The sequence below is a fragment of the Ambystoma mexicanum genome, chromosome 7p (assembly GCF_040938575.1).
Source record: "Ambystoma mexicanum isolate Mex_15411 chromosome 7p, UKY_AmexF1_1, whole genome shotgun sequence".
Taxonomy (NCBI): domain Eukaryota; kingdom Metazoa; phylum Chordata; class Amphibia; order Caudata; family Ambystomatidae; genus Ambystoma; species Ambystoma mexicanum.
The window spans coordinates 858362075-858382996 of record NC_090939.1 but is presented as its reverse complement, the minus strand read 5'-3'; the positions used below and the strand labels follow the sequence as shown (position 1 = coordinate 858382996).

Here is a 20922-nt window from a genome sequence, read left to right as displayed (position 1 = left end):
CCCCCTCTACAAGAGAGGAGGGGAACACAACAGAAACAGAGACAATGCCGGAAAAACCATTACAACTAATGCCTGGTGACCTTATATATGTCAGAAGTTTTGTGCGAAGGTGGAATGCACCACGTTTCCATGGCCCTTATGAGGTAGTGTTTTGCACACCCACAGCAGTAAAGGTAAAGGGCCTACGATACTGGGTGCATTTGACAGACGTACGCAGAGCTTATAGCGCCGCGGAAGGTGAGGTACAGGACGGGGCACAGACAACTGCGGACAATGAAGTTGTGCAGAATGGATGATGGAAATTTTGTGTGCATTAAGTGTTGAACACTGAACACGAATGGCGCACGACATGCGTACTAAAATGAACATGTGTATACACATATATATATATAATTTTTGCAACTTTTGAAGGTTTTTTTTAGTAATTTTTGAGTTTTGGAGAAGTTTTCTTTTCTCTCTCTCTCTCTCTCTCTCTTTCTCTCTCTCTCTCTCTCTCTCTCTCTCTTTCTCTCTCTCTCTCTCTCTCTCGACTTTTCTCTTTATGTATGAAATAATGTACTGATAGTAATATTTGTAAAGTTACCTTGTCTGTGGACATACCCCCTCCTTCACCCACTCCCATACTTTGCCGATAAATTTCACAACGTTCTAAATGTTTACATGGGTGTACTTAATGCACTTTTATGTCTCAAACAGGATTTACTATGGCATCGGATGGGCAGCCTGCAACTAATAGATTTGTTAGATTTAGAGAAATGTTAGTGGATAGATTGACATATTCATACGAATGCGGTTTATCAATGTGTGTTATTGTGTTCTTAATCTCCATATTCTGCCTAATGACACATTGGGTCATAGCGTTCATCTCTACTGAGATGAACGAGGGGGGAGGGGGGAGTAACACCACCCTTGCCCCTGGCACGAATTCAATTACAAATATGAATATTAAAGAAGGTGATTTTTTGATCTGGGATGGATCCCGCCTTGTATGGGGCTACTACACTGCACCACCCACTGCTACCCCGTCACGATCAAAAGATAAAGATATGGAAAATGACACAATGTCCCTACCTGAAATATATAACAGCCCCACTACCCTTCCCGCCCCGATACAAAACAGCGACTTGTTGTTTATTGAGGAAAATGGAAAAGTAATTACAATGACAGAACACAAGTCCCTATATAAAGAATTGGAAAAGGGGGGAGGGAATGAGAAAGGGGGGCCTATTCTTACAGCTATCGAAACTATAAGGTATAGGAGGGGGGAGAGAAGTAGGCGAAAAAGAGAGACAAGCAGGAGGGGGTATGATGAGTATTATGGGTTAGGATTAGACAAGATGGAAGACCCACGACACCCCCACCAAGCAAATAAATGGTATGCAGATATGAGTACAACAGCTAAACAGACAACTAATGAAAGCTGCTATGTCTGTTCGCTCATCCCCCATGCATCAGGGACACCCAAAGTGTTGTTGCCAAGAGAATTGCCCATTGTGAATGCCCAATGTCTCCTTCATCTCACACTGTGTAGAATAAAGAACACCTTTCAAGCACACGATGTCTCTTTCAAAATAATACAGGACAACAAAACGTGCTATTCAAAAGAGTCTGGAGTGGTCTGTCCTAAAGAACCTTTCTTTGCAATACAAGGGACGCTGTTTTCAGAAAACAAATGGAAAGATGAAGAAGTACTGTGCAAAGCGGAAGCACTGAGAGGTGTCCAACCAGACAAACTGCGATGGATGGAAAAAACGTGCTTACCAATATGGAGAGAACACATCTCTAAACTAACATGGGTAACAGCGATGGAGAAACCCTTCAAGCTACAAAGTGAAATACAAAACGAACTATGTTTCAAGGGGGAAGGAAAAGTGGCAATGGGAACGAACAAAAACTGTAACAAAACTCTCACCATCCCAGACATGAAAAAAGGAACAGCAGCACTAATGGACACATACTGGGTGTGCGGGAATCAGGCTTACTTGCACCTTCCCCAGGCATGGAGTGGCAGCTGCTCAATGGCCACTTTGCATTCGGCCCTAATGGTGATTCCAGAAAGCCACGTCGACAAAAATAAAAAAAACGCAAGGAAACATGAACAAGGACGAGACGTCTCCCACTGCAGAAGCACACCTCTATGTCCTGTCCTCCGGAGGGAAAGAAGAGGAGCTATCACGGAACAAGCGAGCATCAAACTATATATCGCAAGCGTCATCCGATTTATTGGCACAGATCCCAGACAGGTATCGCCTGTTCAGCTCCGTGGAAACATTTTTTGCATCTCTGGTCTCAAGTGTCCAAGCAAGAGCAAATGCAAAATGGCTTCAGATCACACGGTGGGAACTGATTCAGCTGGCCAATGACACTGAAGAAGGATTCAACATAATAAAGGTGGAATTACGAGCTCTGCGACTAATGACCATGCAGAACAGGTATGTTCTGGACCTGCTAACAGCAATCGATGGAGGTGTTTGCCGGAAAATAGGAAGTGCGTGCTGCACGTTCGTACCTTCTGAAGACGCAGAAAATGGGTCCCTGTCCCACGTCATTGAAGCAGTCCATAACCTGGGAGAGAAAATGAAGCTGGAAGGTGGGGCTAAAGACAGCTCATGGTTCGACAATATCTTCTCCTGGGTTCCCTCCTGGCTTGGAATGACGATGAAATTATTGATACCGGTTGCGGTGGTCCTCCTCGTGGTGTTCTGCCTGTGCCAGGTGGGCCTTCGATGTTGTGCTAACGTAGTCCCTAACGGTGCGATGATGATGGGGACAATGGGCAACTCAGGTGGTACAATTAAGGCAACACAAGAAGTACATGTACAGACAGGACCGGATAATACTCCCAGATACCAGTTAGTGCCTATGTGCCGTGATAAGTACATAGTAGACAAACTATGGCACACCACTATCAAAGAACCCCGAGATGTGGAACTGGAATGGTATGAGGAGGTCTGGGTGGACTTGGAAGAGACGGGTGACTGTATATATTTAACCTGTACCCCAGATGAGTATGCTAGAAGAGGTGAGAGCTTGAGGGGGGTATGCAGAGCCTGGATGCCTAGAAAAGGAACACCTGCATGGGATGACGCAGTGATAGAGGAGCAGGAATGCAGAAGATTAGAAGAGCTAAAGAATTCGTTACTTTAGTAACGAAAGGGGGGAAATGTAGGGGAGGACTGGCCGCGAGGCCCTCCTCACCTGCAGCCTTCTCCCCAGGTGAGGACCATGACTCGGTGGCCGTCCCCTCATGCCACCCGGGCCCAGGTGGAGGAGGGGTCACCCGCCGACGACATTGCCCACACATATCCGTTCCCTGCATATACCCAAATTCAGTTAGGCCTAGAAGCCATCTTGTTTAGCAAACATGGCGTGAGTTCAGCACACTGTAGTGAGGCCCCCACCTTTGGAGGACCTTTCATGCATCTCTGCCGCCGCAGTAGCCTTGGTAGATCCGCTGCGAGCGCGTTCCCATGAGAAAGTCGGATATGAACTAACCCGAGATGCTAACATTGTAACATTAGTCTCATCCACAATGTAATATCGCACCCGGTATGACCTGGTCCGCGAGGCCGGGGTGACGGGAAAAAAGCTGAAGCATCACTATCTGAAGAAAGTAGAAAATAATTCAAGTATTGGCATTAACAAACTACCTCGGGTTAAACAGATCATGTAAACTGTGAATAAACCATAAAGATGTAACGTTACATGATACCACCCTAGGTCTGGACTAGTGCTGCTACAACCACAGAGAAAGATTTCGGCCAAATGTATAGCCTTTACTTACTCATATATGTTTCCTTAATCACCTAACGCAACGAGCATCAATTTCTGTAGGCCATAACCTAGAACGACCTCGTGTAACGTTTAATGTACATAAAATAATCACATCATGTAGTAAATATAATGTTAGGTAACGAAAAGGTACTCGGACCGACTGTATTAAAGAAATGTGTAACGAAATGGAAATATATATGTGTGTTTAAATAACATCAAAATAAGGCGGAACATTATAAAAGTTCTGCATTTAAAAGTTAGCAACGCACGAGGAAAAAACCTTTGTGAGTATATGCAAGGCCATTCTCCCTCCCACCCGGCCAAGCCTGCCAGATAAGGAAGCTAAGGCCTGTGCCGCACTCCCTCACCTCCCCCAACCAAGCTGGAGCCGCTTCAGAGAGTCAGAGGCCCCGGTACCGCATCCAAGGCCACAGCCCACCACCTGGGTTATTTACAGCACGGTAATAAACCCACGTTTTGAATCCTCTGATCTACCAGCACCCTCTCGTAAAGTCCACAACCCTCCCCCTAGACCACCCCAAGAACGACCCCCATCACTGGGACAAGACACAGAGACCCATTTATATAATAACTTCTAACGCGGCAGACAGGCATGTACCAGTCGTCTCAGGCCCCAAAACTCAGCCCCTCGACCTAGAATACCGGTCAATAGGACACAGGTAAATCTCACCCTAACCGACAATCACCGGACCTCTCAAGAGGTGCATTCCTCATGCGTTGCGTTTATTGTATAAGACAAACTGCTGAGCAATTTATTGATGAACTTAGATGTCGTTTCTTGAATAACTGCAGTGTGCATGGCCTAGGGCAAACGAGTCAGGAGAGGTATTCATCTTTGTCACAGGCTGCCCCAGCATACCAACACCGCTCGGATGACCTCAAGCTGGCCTGCCAGGCCCAACCCAACCCACGAGGCTGACCAGTGACGTCCTCACGCCAAGACCAACCGCGCTGCAGCAACACCTATAGTTAGTCGACGCCACCCAATCCCAATTAACTTGTGCCCCCTATAGTGTGTAGGTTCTGATGACGTTTTTTGTATTAGAAATACGCCTGTCTTTGCTATTGTCAGACAGAGCGCTCTCGGAGGTTGCAGAGTTCTTTGCATGCCCTATTCTTTGGATAAACTCCCACTTACGCTCACCCGCACTCTGTCTTGGTCTTATTCCCACTACGGGAGAGTCCCTTATTGTCTCTCATTGCGGGGAGGATCGTGCTGAAATTGGGGGCGCTTCCTTTCACTAGCCTCTACGCACATATGTGTGCAATACTGTACACATTTCCATCGAAGATGATATCCAGACACTTACATTTCTGCAAGACCTTGATCATGACTTCTTGCGTTGTCACTTTTGGACTTTGTCAGGTTTGCAAATTTGGCACAAAAAAAAATAAAGTCTAGAAACAACTTTTTCTTTTCCAAACGCTTATGGTCAGTTCATTTTGACGGCACAAAGCAACAGATTCATCAGTGTGAATTTTTTTTTACAGAATCCCCAAAACTTCATAGCATTTTCTTGGGGGGCGGGGGAGAGGAGGGAGGTGGGGGTTCAGAAAGATGCACACAGATATAAGTAGTGTGGTCAGCCAGAAACGTATAATTTATTATAAGTAAGATTACAAATTATTCCAAAAACCTTATATAAGTTTCTCCACAGTGATGCATGTCAAAATGAAGTCTACACCAAAGCCTATAAAATAATTTATAAGAGTTTAATTTATAAAAGCACTGTTAGCTCATATGTGCACAGGCTGAGAGCAGGCTTCGGTATAAAACAAACAAATCAGTGAACAATAGGCACTTCATGGTAAAAGCTCAGATTCCAAAGTCCATTTCAAGTCCCGTCACCAAGCTGGAGCGGCAGACATTTCCATTGGAGTGAATGGAGACCTTTCTTCTGTGCCCGGTGGTTGGATATTTCCCAGGAAGGTTGCTCGGCCAGAGTGCAACTTCAAACCTTATACTGTGTACCGCCGGGTCTTGTAAACCGGGACAAGAGGTCACTCAGAGGAGCTAGACCGGAGAAGGAAGAAAGCAGGGATAACTTTGCATACAACAGCAGCGTTTCACTTCACATGGCTACTAGTGTCGTTGGCATGGGGAGAAGCACAGCAGCTTTCGGAAACGGGGATGCAAAGGAGGAAACGGAGCTGCTCACCCAAAAAGCATCCCTGCTTAATTCCTTAGGTCATCAGTACGGCACTTGACCACAGCAACCAAGCACCAAGATAGAAAAAAAATAATAAGACTGGCAGAAGAAGCATCCATTCAAACAATGGAAATATGAGCAAAGCAAAACCCTTATCGCACCTTCTTTCAAGCCCAGTCAACATTACCCCTTGTGAAATAGTTACCAACCGTTCCCATGTCACCACAAGCCACCTTCCAGTTGTGAAGTTCATGCAATGTTGGCTAAAAAAACAATGATCCTGAAGACCTGGTGTCAGTTGATAGCTATGCTATGAAACAGCATAGATAAAGTTATTTTCTTCATATGTGAAAGAGAAATTAACTTTGGCTCATGCATCACCTTAAAATGACCAAATAAAACGCAGAAAAGGTTCTCAGTACACTTACCACCGCCAGAATTTTTGAAGCACAATTTCTTCTTCTGGTAGGCAATGTAGCTCGATACAGCTCCAATAAGCGCCGCTCCCACTGCACCGACAATGCCAGCTATCACCGATGTTGGTTGTGCTGCAGAGATTTAAACGTATGGTGACCCCATATTCAGAAGACAGAACATTACTTCCTACGTACCCCATGCCATCTCATATGAACACATCCAAACGCAAAAGGAGAACGTATCCTAAACGTATAATTTGCATTGCAAGCAGTGTTTGGCATCGTCAGGATTCACAGATCTCTTTCCGACACTCTCTCTGAACTCGATAGAATCCCTTCATTAAACACTGGAGGTCAGGAATGCAAACGGGCTAATCGGCCGAGCAATGTGCTTGACAATGATCGACTACCTTCATGCATCCTATTGTCTGCCGTACCTACCTAGTTTCTTCAACATCAAAGCAGACTGCTGGCAAGATGCAACCTTAGCGGTGAAGTTTAGGAGTGATCAATAAAGGGGGGGGCTTTTGCATTTTATTCATCTATATCAGGGGTCTGTAACCTTTGGCTTGACAGAGGTTTTGGACTACAAATCACACCAATCATAGTCAATGGTGAGGGATCATTGGAGTCCTAGTCCAAAACATCGAGAGCCACAGGTTGCAGACCCCTGATGTATATTAACAAGCGGCTCGCCCTTTTGTTTTGCAATCTGGCAACTTCTTTGAAGCCAACTATGAAAGCGCAACAATACTAGGATGCAGAAACAACCAAAGGCTAAAGGATCTTCAACCAATTAAATTCGATATCACTGGCACTGTGACTAAACTACCCTGAAGAATCTGTGGCAAATATCCATGACACATCATTTTATATATTTATTGCCAAGTTAAGATGTCACACCGGGCTTCGGGGCAGCAGTGGTGAAAACAGGACTAATTGTGGCCAACAATCTTAAAAGCAGGGTGGAAATAAATTCCAGAGCTAGCTTTCAGAGAGAAGTGCTCACCATTTACATGGCCATAGAAGTCTCTCAGATATGGACTGGATTAACGAATGCTATAGGTGCTCCATTAACTCTCCTCAGGTGCACCACAAGGTGTCCAGTCAAACGCTTTCACAGATACACCATATGCAAAACACTAAACAACGAATCCCAGAGAAGCGGCTGCAAACGTTGCCTCGCCAGACGTTTCGCACTACAACTCCCAGCAGTCCTAAGCAGCATAGCCAATGGTAAGGCATCATGGGATTCAAAGTCCCGAAAATCAGGGCAGTCTCATGGGTCAGTACCTAGAAGACTCAAAAGCATTGATTTCCAAAGAATATGCATTAAACAGAACGAAATGCTAAGTAAGTTCGCGAATAAATAAATTTGATGCACTTTCACCTGAGTGGATCTCTTCAAAGCCAATTCTGGCAATGGAAAATCTACAGGAAAGAATTCCCACGATTCGTGTGAAAATCTTAAGAAGCTTTAGGAAGACAATGTGAGAGTTACCAATTGTACAACGTCCTTCCGGAAAATTGCATAGTGAGCAGGTAAAACTGATGGCAGCTAAGCCTGCACACTATCGTCTAAGCTGATTGGAAGCATTCGGGGGAACTGGTGCCTAAAGCAAGATGCGTCAATTTACACATGGCCACGGGCGCAAATCAAAGGTTTTAGCCAAGTGTTAAATAAATGTTGAGTTCCCACTGTAGAGCGCGTAGCAGAAGCAGTACTTGTAAGCGAATAATCAAGTTATGGGGGATTTAAGCCTAGAGATCTGCACATAGCCTGCTGCTCACAGCAATACATCCTGGTGGGCCGGGGCAACAGACCCTTTGGAGCCCCACATCTTCCGGCTAATAGATCTGTGCAAACTCTACAAACCACTTGAACACACTTGGGGATAGTGAGGGGTGGAAGCACTGCGTGCAACAAGTAATGCGATAAGACGGCTTTCTAGGGTCCTAGTTCGGCATTATGCATGATACAGCATTGCCAACTTGTGGTAACCTACAAGGTTCAGAATTGGTCACTTGCCAACGAGCTCTCACCCCAGGTTATGGGCATGGATTCACACTACTTGAAACTATCTCCTCCACCCCCTCCCCAGCTACGGAACATATGTACATAGGAGCCCATGAGTAAATTATTTTTTAAATAGGTCCAACACACTGCTGATGGTTGTGCCACATGTTGGGGATGGCTTAATTTATGCTTTAAACCCAGAAGAGTGGTCTGAACGCCCTAGGATTATAGACAGCCATCTGGCTCATGGAGCCAGCTCTTCTTTGGCGCACAACTCTAGTTGACATTTTTAATTGTATTTTTGCCATTAAGTTATCTGCAAGAATCGAAAAGCGTGAAGCTGTATCCAGACAAAATGGGGACCTTTTGAATAATGAATAAAGAAATGTCCTGAAATCTAGGTGGGTCTAAGGCGGCTGCACTGTATAGAAGTAAAACTGGTGTTACCCAGTCCCACCAGCACATTCTACTGCTGCTCTGAGAGGTAGGTCAGCCCATGCCATGCCGCCAAGAAGCAGCCCTGGTTGAAAGAAAGCGGTAACTGTGCCCATTGCATCCAGGTTCAAGCAGTGCATGGTTCAAGAACAGTGACAGAGACTGACCCAACGGGGAAGTAAGTGGCAGAAGGGCATTACATTTAGTGTGATGATTTTGAAGCAGCAGAGGAGAAAACCGAGTATTTCCTTAACATCCTTGGCTAACCAGCAGATTATGTTGGTTTTAATTTTCGTCAAGCAAAACAGAAAAAAACAAAACCCACATACAAACAAACCAAGTTCACCATCATGGTGGGGCGATTGGCTTCTGAAGTGAAATTGCCTCAATTAACTGGGCTCCATCATTTCAGGTCAGCAGCAGAAAGTAAGAGGTTTCAACTTCAGAATTGTAAACGGTCTATCACAATTACAAAATCACCCTGGGAACAAAACGGGGTGATTAAAGAGCACACCGGCCTAAGAAGCAATATGGGCTGCTAGGGCAGCACATCCTAAAAAGGGGTGCAGTGGCAGGGATTCAGGACAGGCAGAAGCTATGCAGGGACCCATTTCAAAATCTATGGGGGCAACCTTCCGCACAGTTGGGAAAACCTGCCTAAAAATGCACTGGTCTGGCAGTAATTTAAGGTTTTAAAAGAAGTTGAAAAGGCAGTGGAACATGGTATGTTTTTGGGGGCAGAAGCAGTTTCAGTTGGTGCAGTTGTGTATCCCAGGAGCACATATTTTATCACACATTATATATCATACAGAACCGGGAGAATTAATTCAGGGCAACATAGCTAAAGGATTGTGTGATGAATAGATAATGGAGAATTGACTTTCTAGTGCCAATTGCAATGGGTTAGGGTTATTGCCTTGGTTTCATTATCGAGTTTGCATAACAAACCCCACCTTTAACTTTATTCATTGCTACCCATATTGGCAGCCTCACAATAAAGAGCTGAAAGCAGGGTGAAGCGTGTGCGACGACTATTAAATGCCTTTTGGCGAGGCCAGTCAATACACTTTTGAAGGGACAGCCGTTAGTGTGTGAACAAACACACGTCCTTGGAAAATATGCGCCTTGGGGTCCCTCTGTGGCAAAAACCAAGATAAAGCAGCCTAACACCCTAGGGGGGGGGGGGTTGAGTGGCTGCAGATTATGACAGGGCAGGTTTATTGGCAAAACAACAACAAAGAAAGGGATCCAGATTTGGAAGCAGAAACACTGAATGACCACTTTGGGAAAGCGTGTAAGCTTTCTTTGTTTGGGTCACAGATAGGTTCCCCCCGCCCCCTAAAATGTGGGAGCCCATTTCAAATGCAAGTGTTAAAAGCCTCCAATGCTAGGCCTTGCGGGGTGGGGGCATCAGTAGAAGCAACACTGGCCACAAGAGTCCAGTAAAAAAACAAAAATCATAGAAAAATAGTGTCCAGAGAACCCCAAAAATTGAATTCTGCCCCAACAACTACTCTGGAGAGGGTTTACAATGGTGCCGCTTATCCAAGTGGTTGTTCGATATTACCGGAAGTCCTCGTTATGCACAGACCAGACCTGGATCTTCTTAAGGATGGTTCCGGCTTCCTGTGTAGCACCCTGTAGAAATGTACATTTATTTTCGGCAGAAGGGGAGCTACGTTTGACTCTGCATTCTGTCGCGATCACGAAGCAGGCATCAACATTTTGTTCTATCATTTGGAAACACAGAAGACTACGGACCTCAATATTACAGTGTAACACTAAAACCAAATACCCAAGAATGAAGAAGGAAGGATTCAATGCTAGGCTGTTGGGTGGGGCTAGATTTCGATTAGAAAAAGACAGACCAAATTAGGTTTACACTGAAATCTCTTCACTCGCTGGCTACTGGTTGTACTGAAGACATTCCACACAAGGACTAGTACTTAAAAGTACTGCTCCAAAACCAGTGCCTCATTAAACACCAAACAGGAACGGGGGGAGGGAGGGACCTGGGGAGGGTGGACCCAGCTTGCTCTAGAACTTGCAGACAGCCAGAATTCGATGATTAGAATAAAAGTGCAGAGCATTGGGACTGGAGAACAGCCATGCTGCGGCTAGCATCCAGTATTTGTGCAATCAACTGTAGCTTGTGATGGGAGTCAATGAGGATTGGAGCAAATTCATAGATATCCCATGAAACACCATGCGACCGAAACACAACTCTGGTAGGTCTTCAATACAAAAATCTCTATGGTCAACCCGTTATTCTGATCCGAGTAGGCGAACTGCGTAATATGGGCCGGAAGGCTGGCATGTGTTGCAACGGCCGTGCCTCCTTTTCTGACAAATGTTAGGGCGCTCAGCCCTGGCAATCTCTAAAAACTGCACACTGCGACTCACTGAACTTCCCCCGACCTGCTTCCCGAGCAGGCTAAAGTAAACACAAAGAGGAGTGTTGTGGGCTGGACCAGTGGTCAAACAGCGACAGAGGAAGAACATTGGGCAGAAGATTTCATCAGGGTGGTGTCGGAGGGGAATGTTCCCAACTCCATGTCCTTAAATGAGTCAAGTAGCGAATCCATGGATGACGAGTGTTTCCGGATTATACAAGATGCCATTATCAAAAGGAGAGTGGAAGTGGGTATTGGCTAATCTGGGCAGATGCACTGAAATTGCCAAGAAGTCGTTAGAACAATGGCTAGTGAAAAGCGAATGGACATTTACAGGTAAGGGCCTATTGTTGAGAGGCTCCCAGACCGTGATTTCATCTATACTCATCCCAAGGGCATCGCACTAGCCCACAAGGGACAGCAAAGACTAAGGCCCATTCACGATTGAAAGTGTGGTTCCCTGGGATAGAGGAATGCGTGGATGAGTTTCACCTTGGTTGCAAATTATGCCAAGCTGCCCCTGCACAGAAAGCGCTGACCATTGATTCCATGCCAAGTGGGTGTACACCCTGGAAAGTGGTACACATCGATTTTCGTTCAACCTGCCGGGACCACCATTCCCTGGTCATATTTGAGCAATGGTCCCGGTACCCGGAAGTGGAGTTTGTGCCATCCACCTCTCTCCGATGTTGCCCTGGCGATCGAGAGAATATTTGCCACCCATGGTTTTCCAGAGGTTGTGTGCTCTGATAATGATGCTCCATTTCAGAGTGAAGATTTTGCAGAGCTTTTGTGCACCTATTTTTTTTTTTTTATTTTTTTTATTGATTTTTTACAAACAAAACAATGAAAACCAAACAAGAAGCATAATCATAATGGTTCAATTACACATCAAGTTATCGTAGTCACTGCTCCCATTATCCCTCCCTCCCCCCGTGAGCCTATTTGTCCATCTCTTTCAGTGTTTGGCACATGCGGCCGAGTTTCGTCCTCTTCGGAGTCTTTTGGGTTTGATATTACTCCAAACAATTCTGTTATTAGCGTTTTAACCTCCTCCCATTTCTGTAAGTCCTTCCACCATACATCCACCTTAGGTTTGTGGCATTTCTTCCACCCCGTGGCGATCCTACGTTTCGCAAGTACATACGCCAGATTTCTTAGTTTCTCAATATGTTTGAGTTTCCGTGGCCTAGGGAACCCGCCCAGTAAGCAGGCCGAAGCCGTGTCTATGACAAGAGTAACCCCTCTATCGGCCAGTTTCTGCGCCACATCACTCCAGTAGCATCTAATAATCGGGCACGACCAAAACATGTGTCATGTCAGCGTTTTCCAGGTTACATTTAGGACACACTTGTATGCCAGCGTTTCGGAACTTAGATATCCTCAAGGGGGTCATGTATGCCCTATGCGTTACATACAGCTGAATTGGTTTTAATCTGGCATTTCTAGATACTTTTTTGTGGTAACCCAGGGCACGCTCCCACATCCTGTCCTCCATCGGGGCCCCCACTTCCATCTCCCAGTCCAGTCTCAAATGCGTCAAATCTTTACCCACCTTAGCCGTCACCATCTCGTACAGTCTCGAGATCTCATGACCCCCTTCAGCCATATCATACATTGCTTCCAAAACTGCATCTGGTTCTTCTATCAAAACTGTTTCTGGCCAGGTGCTCTTAATCATTCGCACCAATCTAATGTATGTGACATATTGCCCCGTGTGTAGCCCCGCCTCTTTGTTGAGTTCTGTAAACTCCTTAATGGATCCCTCCTGCCATACATCGCCTAGCGTTGCCAGCCCCACCGACTCCCAGTAGGTCCTAACAATCGCCCTTAGCTTATCATCCCCTCCTGTCAAAGCAACCAACGGTACCTGCGGGGGGTATGGGACCTCCATTAGGCGACAAGCCCTATGCCAAATTTTCCGCCCAAGCTTCAACATCGCAGGGCGCCCCCTCATTTCAGTTTCGGACAGCCAGATCATTTCTTTCAAATAAAACGGGGCACAGTCCTGCCCAAGCACCCTGTGCTCAGGGGTCACTTCATTCGGAAAGCCACTTAGCCACATATTGCAACTGTCCCGCCAAATAATAAACCTCAAAATGGGGCAGTCTAATTCCTCCTTTTTCATAAAAGTTCTGCAGTTTCCAGAACGCCACCCTATTTCGGGTACCGTGCCACAAGAAATCCCTACACATGCTGTTCAATTTACTAAAAAACTTCTTGGGTGTTATGTATGGGATATTACTAAAGTAATGCAAAAGCCTGGGCAGAACTACCATCTTGAGCATAGCCCCCCGCCCCATCATCGCCAAGGGCAATCTTGCCCAGAACTGCATGCTGTTTCTGATTTTCTCGACGGCTACTTCCGTATTGTGTCCGTGTTCATCTTGCGCCGTGTGATATATATCTATGCCCAAATTGCGAAAAGAGCTTGTTGCCCACGGTACCTGTAGCACCGGTAGTCCTTCTGCAGGGATCCCCTTATAGCTACCTAATGGGAATATGACAGACTTTTGAGGGTTCACTGAGATGCCCGACAACTCTGCATACCTTTCCATCACTTCAAGTATGCATAAGAGATTTTCTTCTGGGTACAGCAACAGATCGTCCGCGTACAAGGATATCAAGTGTCGTTCCCCTCCCACCTCAATGCCAATCGTCTCATACTGTGCCCAAAGGCATATTGCCAAAGGCTCCAAGGCCAAGATGTAAAGCATCGGGGACCAGGGGCACGCTTGTCTGGTGCCTCTGCCAAGTTGCCATCTTTCTGATATCACCGCTCCAGTTCGGACCCTGGCAAGCGGCTCACTATACAACATCTTGGCCCACCTGATATAGCACGGCCCCATTCCATACCCTTCCAAAGCAGCCAATAGCCATGACCACTTGACCGAGTCAAAAGCCTTGACTGCATCTAGAGACACTATTGCCATCTCACCCTCGTTCTTAACACCCCATTTGACCACCCGATGAAGTCGCCTATGGTTGTGTGTAATGTTCCTGCTCTGGACATAACCCGTCTGATCAGGATGTATGAGTCTGCCAATCACTTTCCGCAATCGATTTGCAAGGACAGCTATGAGAATCTTGCTGTCTTGATTGAGCATCGACAGGGGCCTGTAGGAACCACATCTGTGCTCCGGTGTATTGGGCTTGGGCAGCGGTATTATAATCGCCTCTCTAAGTGACTCAGGCAACCGTCCTATCTCAAACGCTTCATTCAGCATGTCCAGCATGGGGGGAGGATTTCCTCCTTGTATACTTTATAAAATTTGCTGGGGAACCGATCTGCCCCTGGGGCCTTACAAGTGGCCAGCTGCTTTACTACCTCTTCTAATTCCTCCAACGTGATTGGCTCATCTAACTCCTCCCTCTCTTCGTCGCTTATCTTGGGCAGCCCTATGTCTTCTAATGTTTCGGTTATCGTGCGCTGGTCGCCTATCTCATCTCCATACAGCACTCTGTAATATTCCACAAATTCTTTGTTAACCCCCTCTTGCGTGGCCACCTTTTCTCCGTCCTCCCTAATAATAGTCCTAATCAGAGGCTTAGGGGTCTCGCTTTTGTATAGCCAGGCCAAAAGGCGGCCTGTCTTGTCTCCCCCCGCGTGCTGCCTCTCAACATATTTCTTATAATTAAGATTGCAGAGTCTTTTCCAGTGCCCTGCACATTGTTGCTGTAGTTGGAGTACCAGCTCCGTGTCTACATCTTCGCTCTTTAACTTTGTTTCTAGCTCAGTTTCCACCCTCTGTAGGTCAGCCAAGACCCCACCCTGTAACCCTCTTGACTTAGCAATGGCCGCCCCCCGCATCACCACCTTAAAAGCTTCCCATAGTGTGCCCACAGAGTCAACACTTCCAGTATTTTCCACAAAAAAGTTAGTGATCTCCTCTCTTATATCTTCTCTAAAGATTGGATCCTTGAGCGCCTTCGCTCGGAGGCGCCATGTAGGGATTTTCGCCATCGGAGGGCAATATTGCCATCCGCGGATCAGGGGCGAATGATCCGAGAGGACCCTGGCCTTGTATTCGGTTTGCGTAATCTCGGCCATCACATCTGCTTTGACAAAGTCGTAATCGAGCCTAGTGTGCAGTTGGTGCGGGGCTGAATAGTGCGAGTATTGCCTCTCAGTGGGATGTTTCATCCTCCACACATCTGTAAAACCAAAATCTGTTAGCAGCGTCCGCAACGCTCTCGCCGCTGGGCTAGGCTTACCCACCCTGTCATCTGACCTGTCCACCACCGGATCCAACACACAATTGAAGTCCCCGCTCCAGATCACCGCGCTCCCCATACACACACTAAGATTGGTACACAGGGCTCTGAAATATGCTGCTGTGTTTTGGTTGGGGGCATACGTGTTTACTATGCATACCTCCCTGCTCTCCACCAGCCCCCGCAGTATAGCCGTCCTTCTATCCATTTCAACCACCTCTTGTGTCAATTTGAACGGGACATGCGGTGCCACCCAGATTAGCACTCCCCGGGCATATGCAGAGTATGCCGAGCCCACTACAGTCCCTTTCCACTTTCTCTTAACTAGGTCCAACTTCTCCCGCGTCAAGTAAGTTTCTTGTAGTAATGCGATGTCCATTTTCTGCCTTTTCAGATACATCATGATCTTGTTTCTTTTCAGGTAGCTGTTAAGGCCCCTGACGTTCCACGTTATCCTGAGGTCCCCCATAGGTCGTTAATAAGCATCCACCCGATCCTCCATCGATTACGTCCCTTCATACACCGCAAGTACCACAAACTGATTCTCCCAAATAGGCTCGAAACAAAACTTAAACTCCCCATAATCACACACACACACAACTCCCCATCCCCCAACTTTCTGCCCACCCACCCCTCCCCCAACAATGCCCTCCCCAACCGTTGCCCAGCTCCATTCCTGGATCTCAGGCACCCCCACATCTAGCCCTGCCGAGCGCAAGCTTCTACTCGGGGCTTAGTAGGATAAAGCCACCCTAATGGCCGCTGAAACTAATAGTCTATTGGGGCAGGTCGTCCGCGTTCTGTTGCTCCTTTCAAAAAACATTACACATTCAATTGCCAAACCGTTACCAATTACAGTTACACTCACTATATTCCAGTCCGAATCGAGCACCAGGCTCAGATTGTGTACCAAGTCACAGCTTCTCCATACAATCAGGGTCCTTCTTCTTACTGAATCTTCATTTGGTATGATCCTGCCGATCCCGATCCACTTCTTGTTCCGGGCAGCCCTGCAGGTCCAGCCATGCGACAACATCCTCAGGGGTATCGAAAAATAGCGCTTTGTTCTTATGTAGCACTTTTAATCGTGCCGGGTACAGAAGCATATATCTGATTCCTGCTGCCCTCAGCCTCCTTTTGACGGCTACGTAGCTGTACCTCTGCCTCTGTACCAGCATCGTGTAGTCCGGATATGCTGTGATGTTGGTGGATGCTCCGTCTATCGTGCTGCCCTTACGAAAGCATTTGAGGATCTTTTCTCTATCTCTGTAATTCAGGATCCTCGCGATGATCGGTCTTGGGGTGGCCCCCGGCCGGGGTTTCCTCATCAGGGCGCGGTGCGCCCTCTCCACCGTAAATCCCTGCGAAAGATTACCAGCTCCGATCCCTTGCAGGATCATGTTTTCAACGTAGTTTGTGGGATCTTGGCCTTCTTCTCCCTCTGGAAAGCCAACCATGCGAATGTTGTTTCTCCTCGCCCTTCCTTCCGCCTCTTCCACACGATTTTCCAAGTTAGCGACCTGTTTTAAGACATGAATCTCCTTCGCATTGCTCGTGCTAACATCGGTATTAATCTTCACCCCACTTTCCAAACCACTGGTCCTTTCTGCAAGTGCCCTAACATCTTGACATAGCAGGGTGAGTTCTGTACCCACAGCATCGATCTTATTCTCCAGAGCTGTGCGTAGATCCGCCATTGCCAAGTCCGATTTAGCGCTTAGCCCCGTTATAGCTTCTAGGATCTGGTGCTTATCCCCTTCGGGGGCATCCTCAGCAGGGGTCTCGATCGCGCTCTGTACTGATGTTGAGGGGGTCCGTTGCGTTCTCGTGAAAGTCTCCATCGTGGGTTGCTTGGTCTTGACTCTCAACCCTTTCGCCGACATGGCGCTTCCCGCTGCTCCTGTACGCCTCCGCTTTAGTGCCGCTGTCGCACCGTCCTCGGTCCGACAATGGTCGCACATTCGAGATGGCACTTCCAATTGTCTTGCGGATGGGCTATGGCCTCCCACTCCCCATGCAACTTCCGTAGGCCTCGTCCCCCAAGCATCCAATGTCATCTCCTCTTGCGGTCAGATCGCCGAGGCTCCATTCGCGTATGTCAGGCCGGGCGCTTTCATGGATTCGACCACTCTGCCATATCACCCAATTGTGTTACTTCTCCAGGCAATTTACCGCAGCCGTGTCCCGCAGGTCCAGGGAATAAGTTTCGTTTCTCCTCGGAGGCCTTTCCTTTGTTAGCTGCCATCTTGGTGTCGAAGCAGCCACACAATTGCACCAACAAAACCATGTATAACTCACGATTCTCGGGGACTATGAGCTTCTCCAGCGAACTTCACTTAGCGTGCGGCTTCCGGCACCTGATCCTCAAAGTTTTAGGCGCTTGTTGCAGTTTCAGCAGGTAAATTTGGCAAAAATAGAGTCAGATCATCAGGAGCTCCTCACGCAGCACGTCCTATTCCATGGCCAGTTAGCCACGCCCCCCGCTTATGTGCACCTATGGCATCCGGCACAAGAAGATCACGCCAGCCATTAGGGCCACACGCTAATGGGAACACAGAGACTCAGGATAACTTATGATTGCGCGCGCCCAAAGATTGTGCCTCAATAGGCCACTATACCAGTTTCTCTTGGAGTACCGCACCACACTGCATTGTTCAACGGGAGTGCCCACAGCAGAGACCCTGTACGAGAGGTGCCTCCGCGGCTTCATCCCAGACAGAGAAAACTGGAACCCCAGAGTTGTAGATGAAGCCAGGATTGAGCTCGGGAGAAGGAACAACGATTATGAGAGCGTGAGGAGAGGGCTACATGATTATCAGCTAACGCTTGGTGATATCATCCTGGTGAAGACGAGAAACCAGATGGGGAAGTTGGTCCCAATTTAGAAACTGTCCCGCTACAGTTGGTAGACATGAAGTGGTGACCGCATCTAATGGCCACAATACAGAAACAAGAAAGGTGTTCTTCTTCAAGAGGTATTGCGCCCCTGCAGACGAATGTATGGAGGATTCTGTGCAAGGCATGTCCTCTGGCGAGTGGAGAGATCTGTGAGAAAGGACCAGAGCAAGGACTCTGGTGAAGGGGTGTTAGGGAGATGTATCAATGTTATACTTAATCCCCTCTCACCCCCCAGCAATTTTAGCTGGACTTTGACCTTTTTCTTTCTCTCATGAATGAGGGGAGCCTTTTCCCCCCTCATTCATACTTATTTGCTCTGTCTTTTGGAACTCTATTCTTTGAATTCTACCTGTACTATGGAGTCTGTCTGCACCATAGCTCTTAAAAGGCATGTGTGGTTTTACTACAGCAGCACACAGCTCCTTATAGGCAGTGTTGCTGGGGACCCTTAGGGTCCTCCTTTAAGATTACTTTTCTATATCCTTCAATAACTACAGTTTTCAAGGATAGAGCTACTTGGTATCTCTCCCAAAACTCTGTAGTCTGAGAGATTGGCACACACCACCTTCAGTGGAGTGCCAAAAGGATACCTAGTATCCCCCTTCTCGGAGCTCCTGTGACTTTTGTCACAGACAATCACCTAGTTATGTTATGGCTGGTGGCAGTGGACGTTCTCTACCAACTACTGTGTCGTTTTTATACCGCAGGCTATGTCCATAGACTCGGTAGTGCACAATAGGGGCACCCAAGTACCAACTTGGGGTCTCCCTTCTTTTTTCGCCATTTCTAGCGTAATTTTTACTTTGTTAGCCCTTCTTCTACCTTTCTGGGAGGGGTAGGTCAGTGTGTGTGTTTTGCCTTCGGTGGGAACTATTGGGTGTCCCCGTCTAGGCTCCAGAGTGTCTGGGCAGGCAGGGGGTAGTCGAGGAGTCTTCACTCCCCTGTCTTTTCTGCCAGAGTGCCTGAATAGGACCAGCTCCCGCAGGGGGTCTAGCTGTCATGAATGGACAGCCAACCCACCCCCTTTCTGTAAAATGCTGCGTGAGATTGCAGAGGAATGTGGGCTGGAACTGTATAAAAAGGCCAGGCTTCTGGAATAAAAAGCAAGTCGACCACTGGAAGCTGAAGTAACTGAAGAATATGACCAGAGATACCTGCAGACCCTTTGCAACACCGTAAAGCGACCACAGCTGTCCTGACCCCTTTTTCTGTACGACAGAGGAGCTCCGAAGAGGACAACTCCTTCCCTTTGGCTGGTGGGAACAACAAGTCCCAAGACTAACTTTGAACTGAGCCATCTCCTGAGGTCCTATGAGTTTCCAGAGCTGCAGAACCCCAATACCTGGAGACCTACTGCCCATATTGTGTGCATCGTTGTGGAAAGGCCAAATCCATCCAAATCTTTATTTAAGCCATGAAGACAATCAAGGGATCCGATCCACCTCACCCAGACCCCCTCAGAGTGTGGAACTGCAGGAAGCGAAGATGATTGACCGGGCGATCCGTGCCCTTTGTTGTTGCTGCAGAAAGGGTGCCAAAACCGCAGAGTGAGCCAAGAAGTTGCTGAAAGTCATGCCCCAGGTTCTCCTCGAGACTGCTGCTGAGAGACCCTGTCCTTTGTCTTGCCGTCATCACACCTAGGAATCCGGAGGCCAGGTCCAGAGCTGCAACCTCGCAGAGCACCCCCTCTTACCTCTGACTCAAGCAGCTGCTTGTGTCCGTTCATAGAGTCCTTAACATGTCTCCCTTGTTATTTAACTTGCTGCTTCTATAACACTAGAAACTGGAAGAAACCCACAGAAACTCTTTGCATGCTGCTTCTTGTAAAGAATTTGAGCCCTCTCCGAACTGCCTTTAGCTAGGGTTGCTGTTTTGGATTGAAAGATTTACTGGGCAAAGAAGACCTTTCTAGAACCTTGAACCAAGCCAATGTTACACTTATCATTTTCATCCCTTTAAGTGACTTTACTAAATGTGTTTGCAGAGTAAAAGTATTACTGTACTAACTGTTAGAATCCGCAGGTGCGCGTAGTAACTGATAATACGATAACATTGCCTCTTACCTTTCTAACGTTGTTACAACTGTAACTGCAAACAAACCGTGAAAGTGCCCTTTGAAGTGTATTCTCAAGTATTGCAAAGTGTTCTAGTGTAAACGTCCAAAGTATTTAAAGTGATTCTGGTGTGTATATATAATTAATACATAATTGTATATTTATATTAAATATGACAATGCATTACTTACCGTAAAAGCATTTCTGATGGTTGTATCTGCTTAGATTCACATGCTGTGCATAGGTCCGACATCCAGTGGTCACTGTGGAGTATTGCATTTTGTTTTTCGTAGTCGAAAAGGGGACGTCGACAAGGCGTGTCTAACACTATCCCTATAGTGACGTGCGTTGTACCCACAATCCCTCACGCGTCGAGGTCCCTCTGTATGTTGTACGGGCAGGGCAGTTTCACTGGGGGAGATAGAGACATCTCCATCAAGTGAGCGAACCATGGCTGTCGGGCCCACATTGGGGCCACCAGTATCATGGTCACTTGTTCCTGGTGCATTTTGTGCACCACCTTGTTGAGAAGGGGAGTCGGGGAAAAGC

General features: G+C 47.1%; 1 protein-coding gene across 7 annotated transcripts in view; it reads right to left on the bottom strand.

Moving 5' to 3' along the window:
- Nucleotides 1-20922, bottom strand: part of LOC138526371 (CD99 antigen-like) — a 383615-nt gene that overhangs the window by 77337 nt on the left and 285356 nt on the right. For 5 of the 7 annotated variants that reach the window (XM_069637030.1, XM_069637033.1, XM_069637035.1 and 2 more), the window contains one exon: nt 6374-6493. In XM_069637030.1, coding sequence (XP_069493131.1) covers nt 6374-6493 — 120 coding nt within the window. Of the gene's footprint in view, nt 1-5370; nt 5810-6373; nt 6494-20922 lie in introns of those variants that run through there. The other 2 variants (XM_069637036.1, XM_069637034.1) reach the window with 2 other exon arrangements.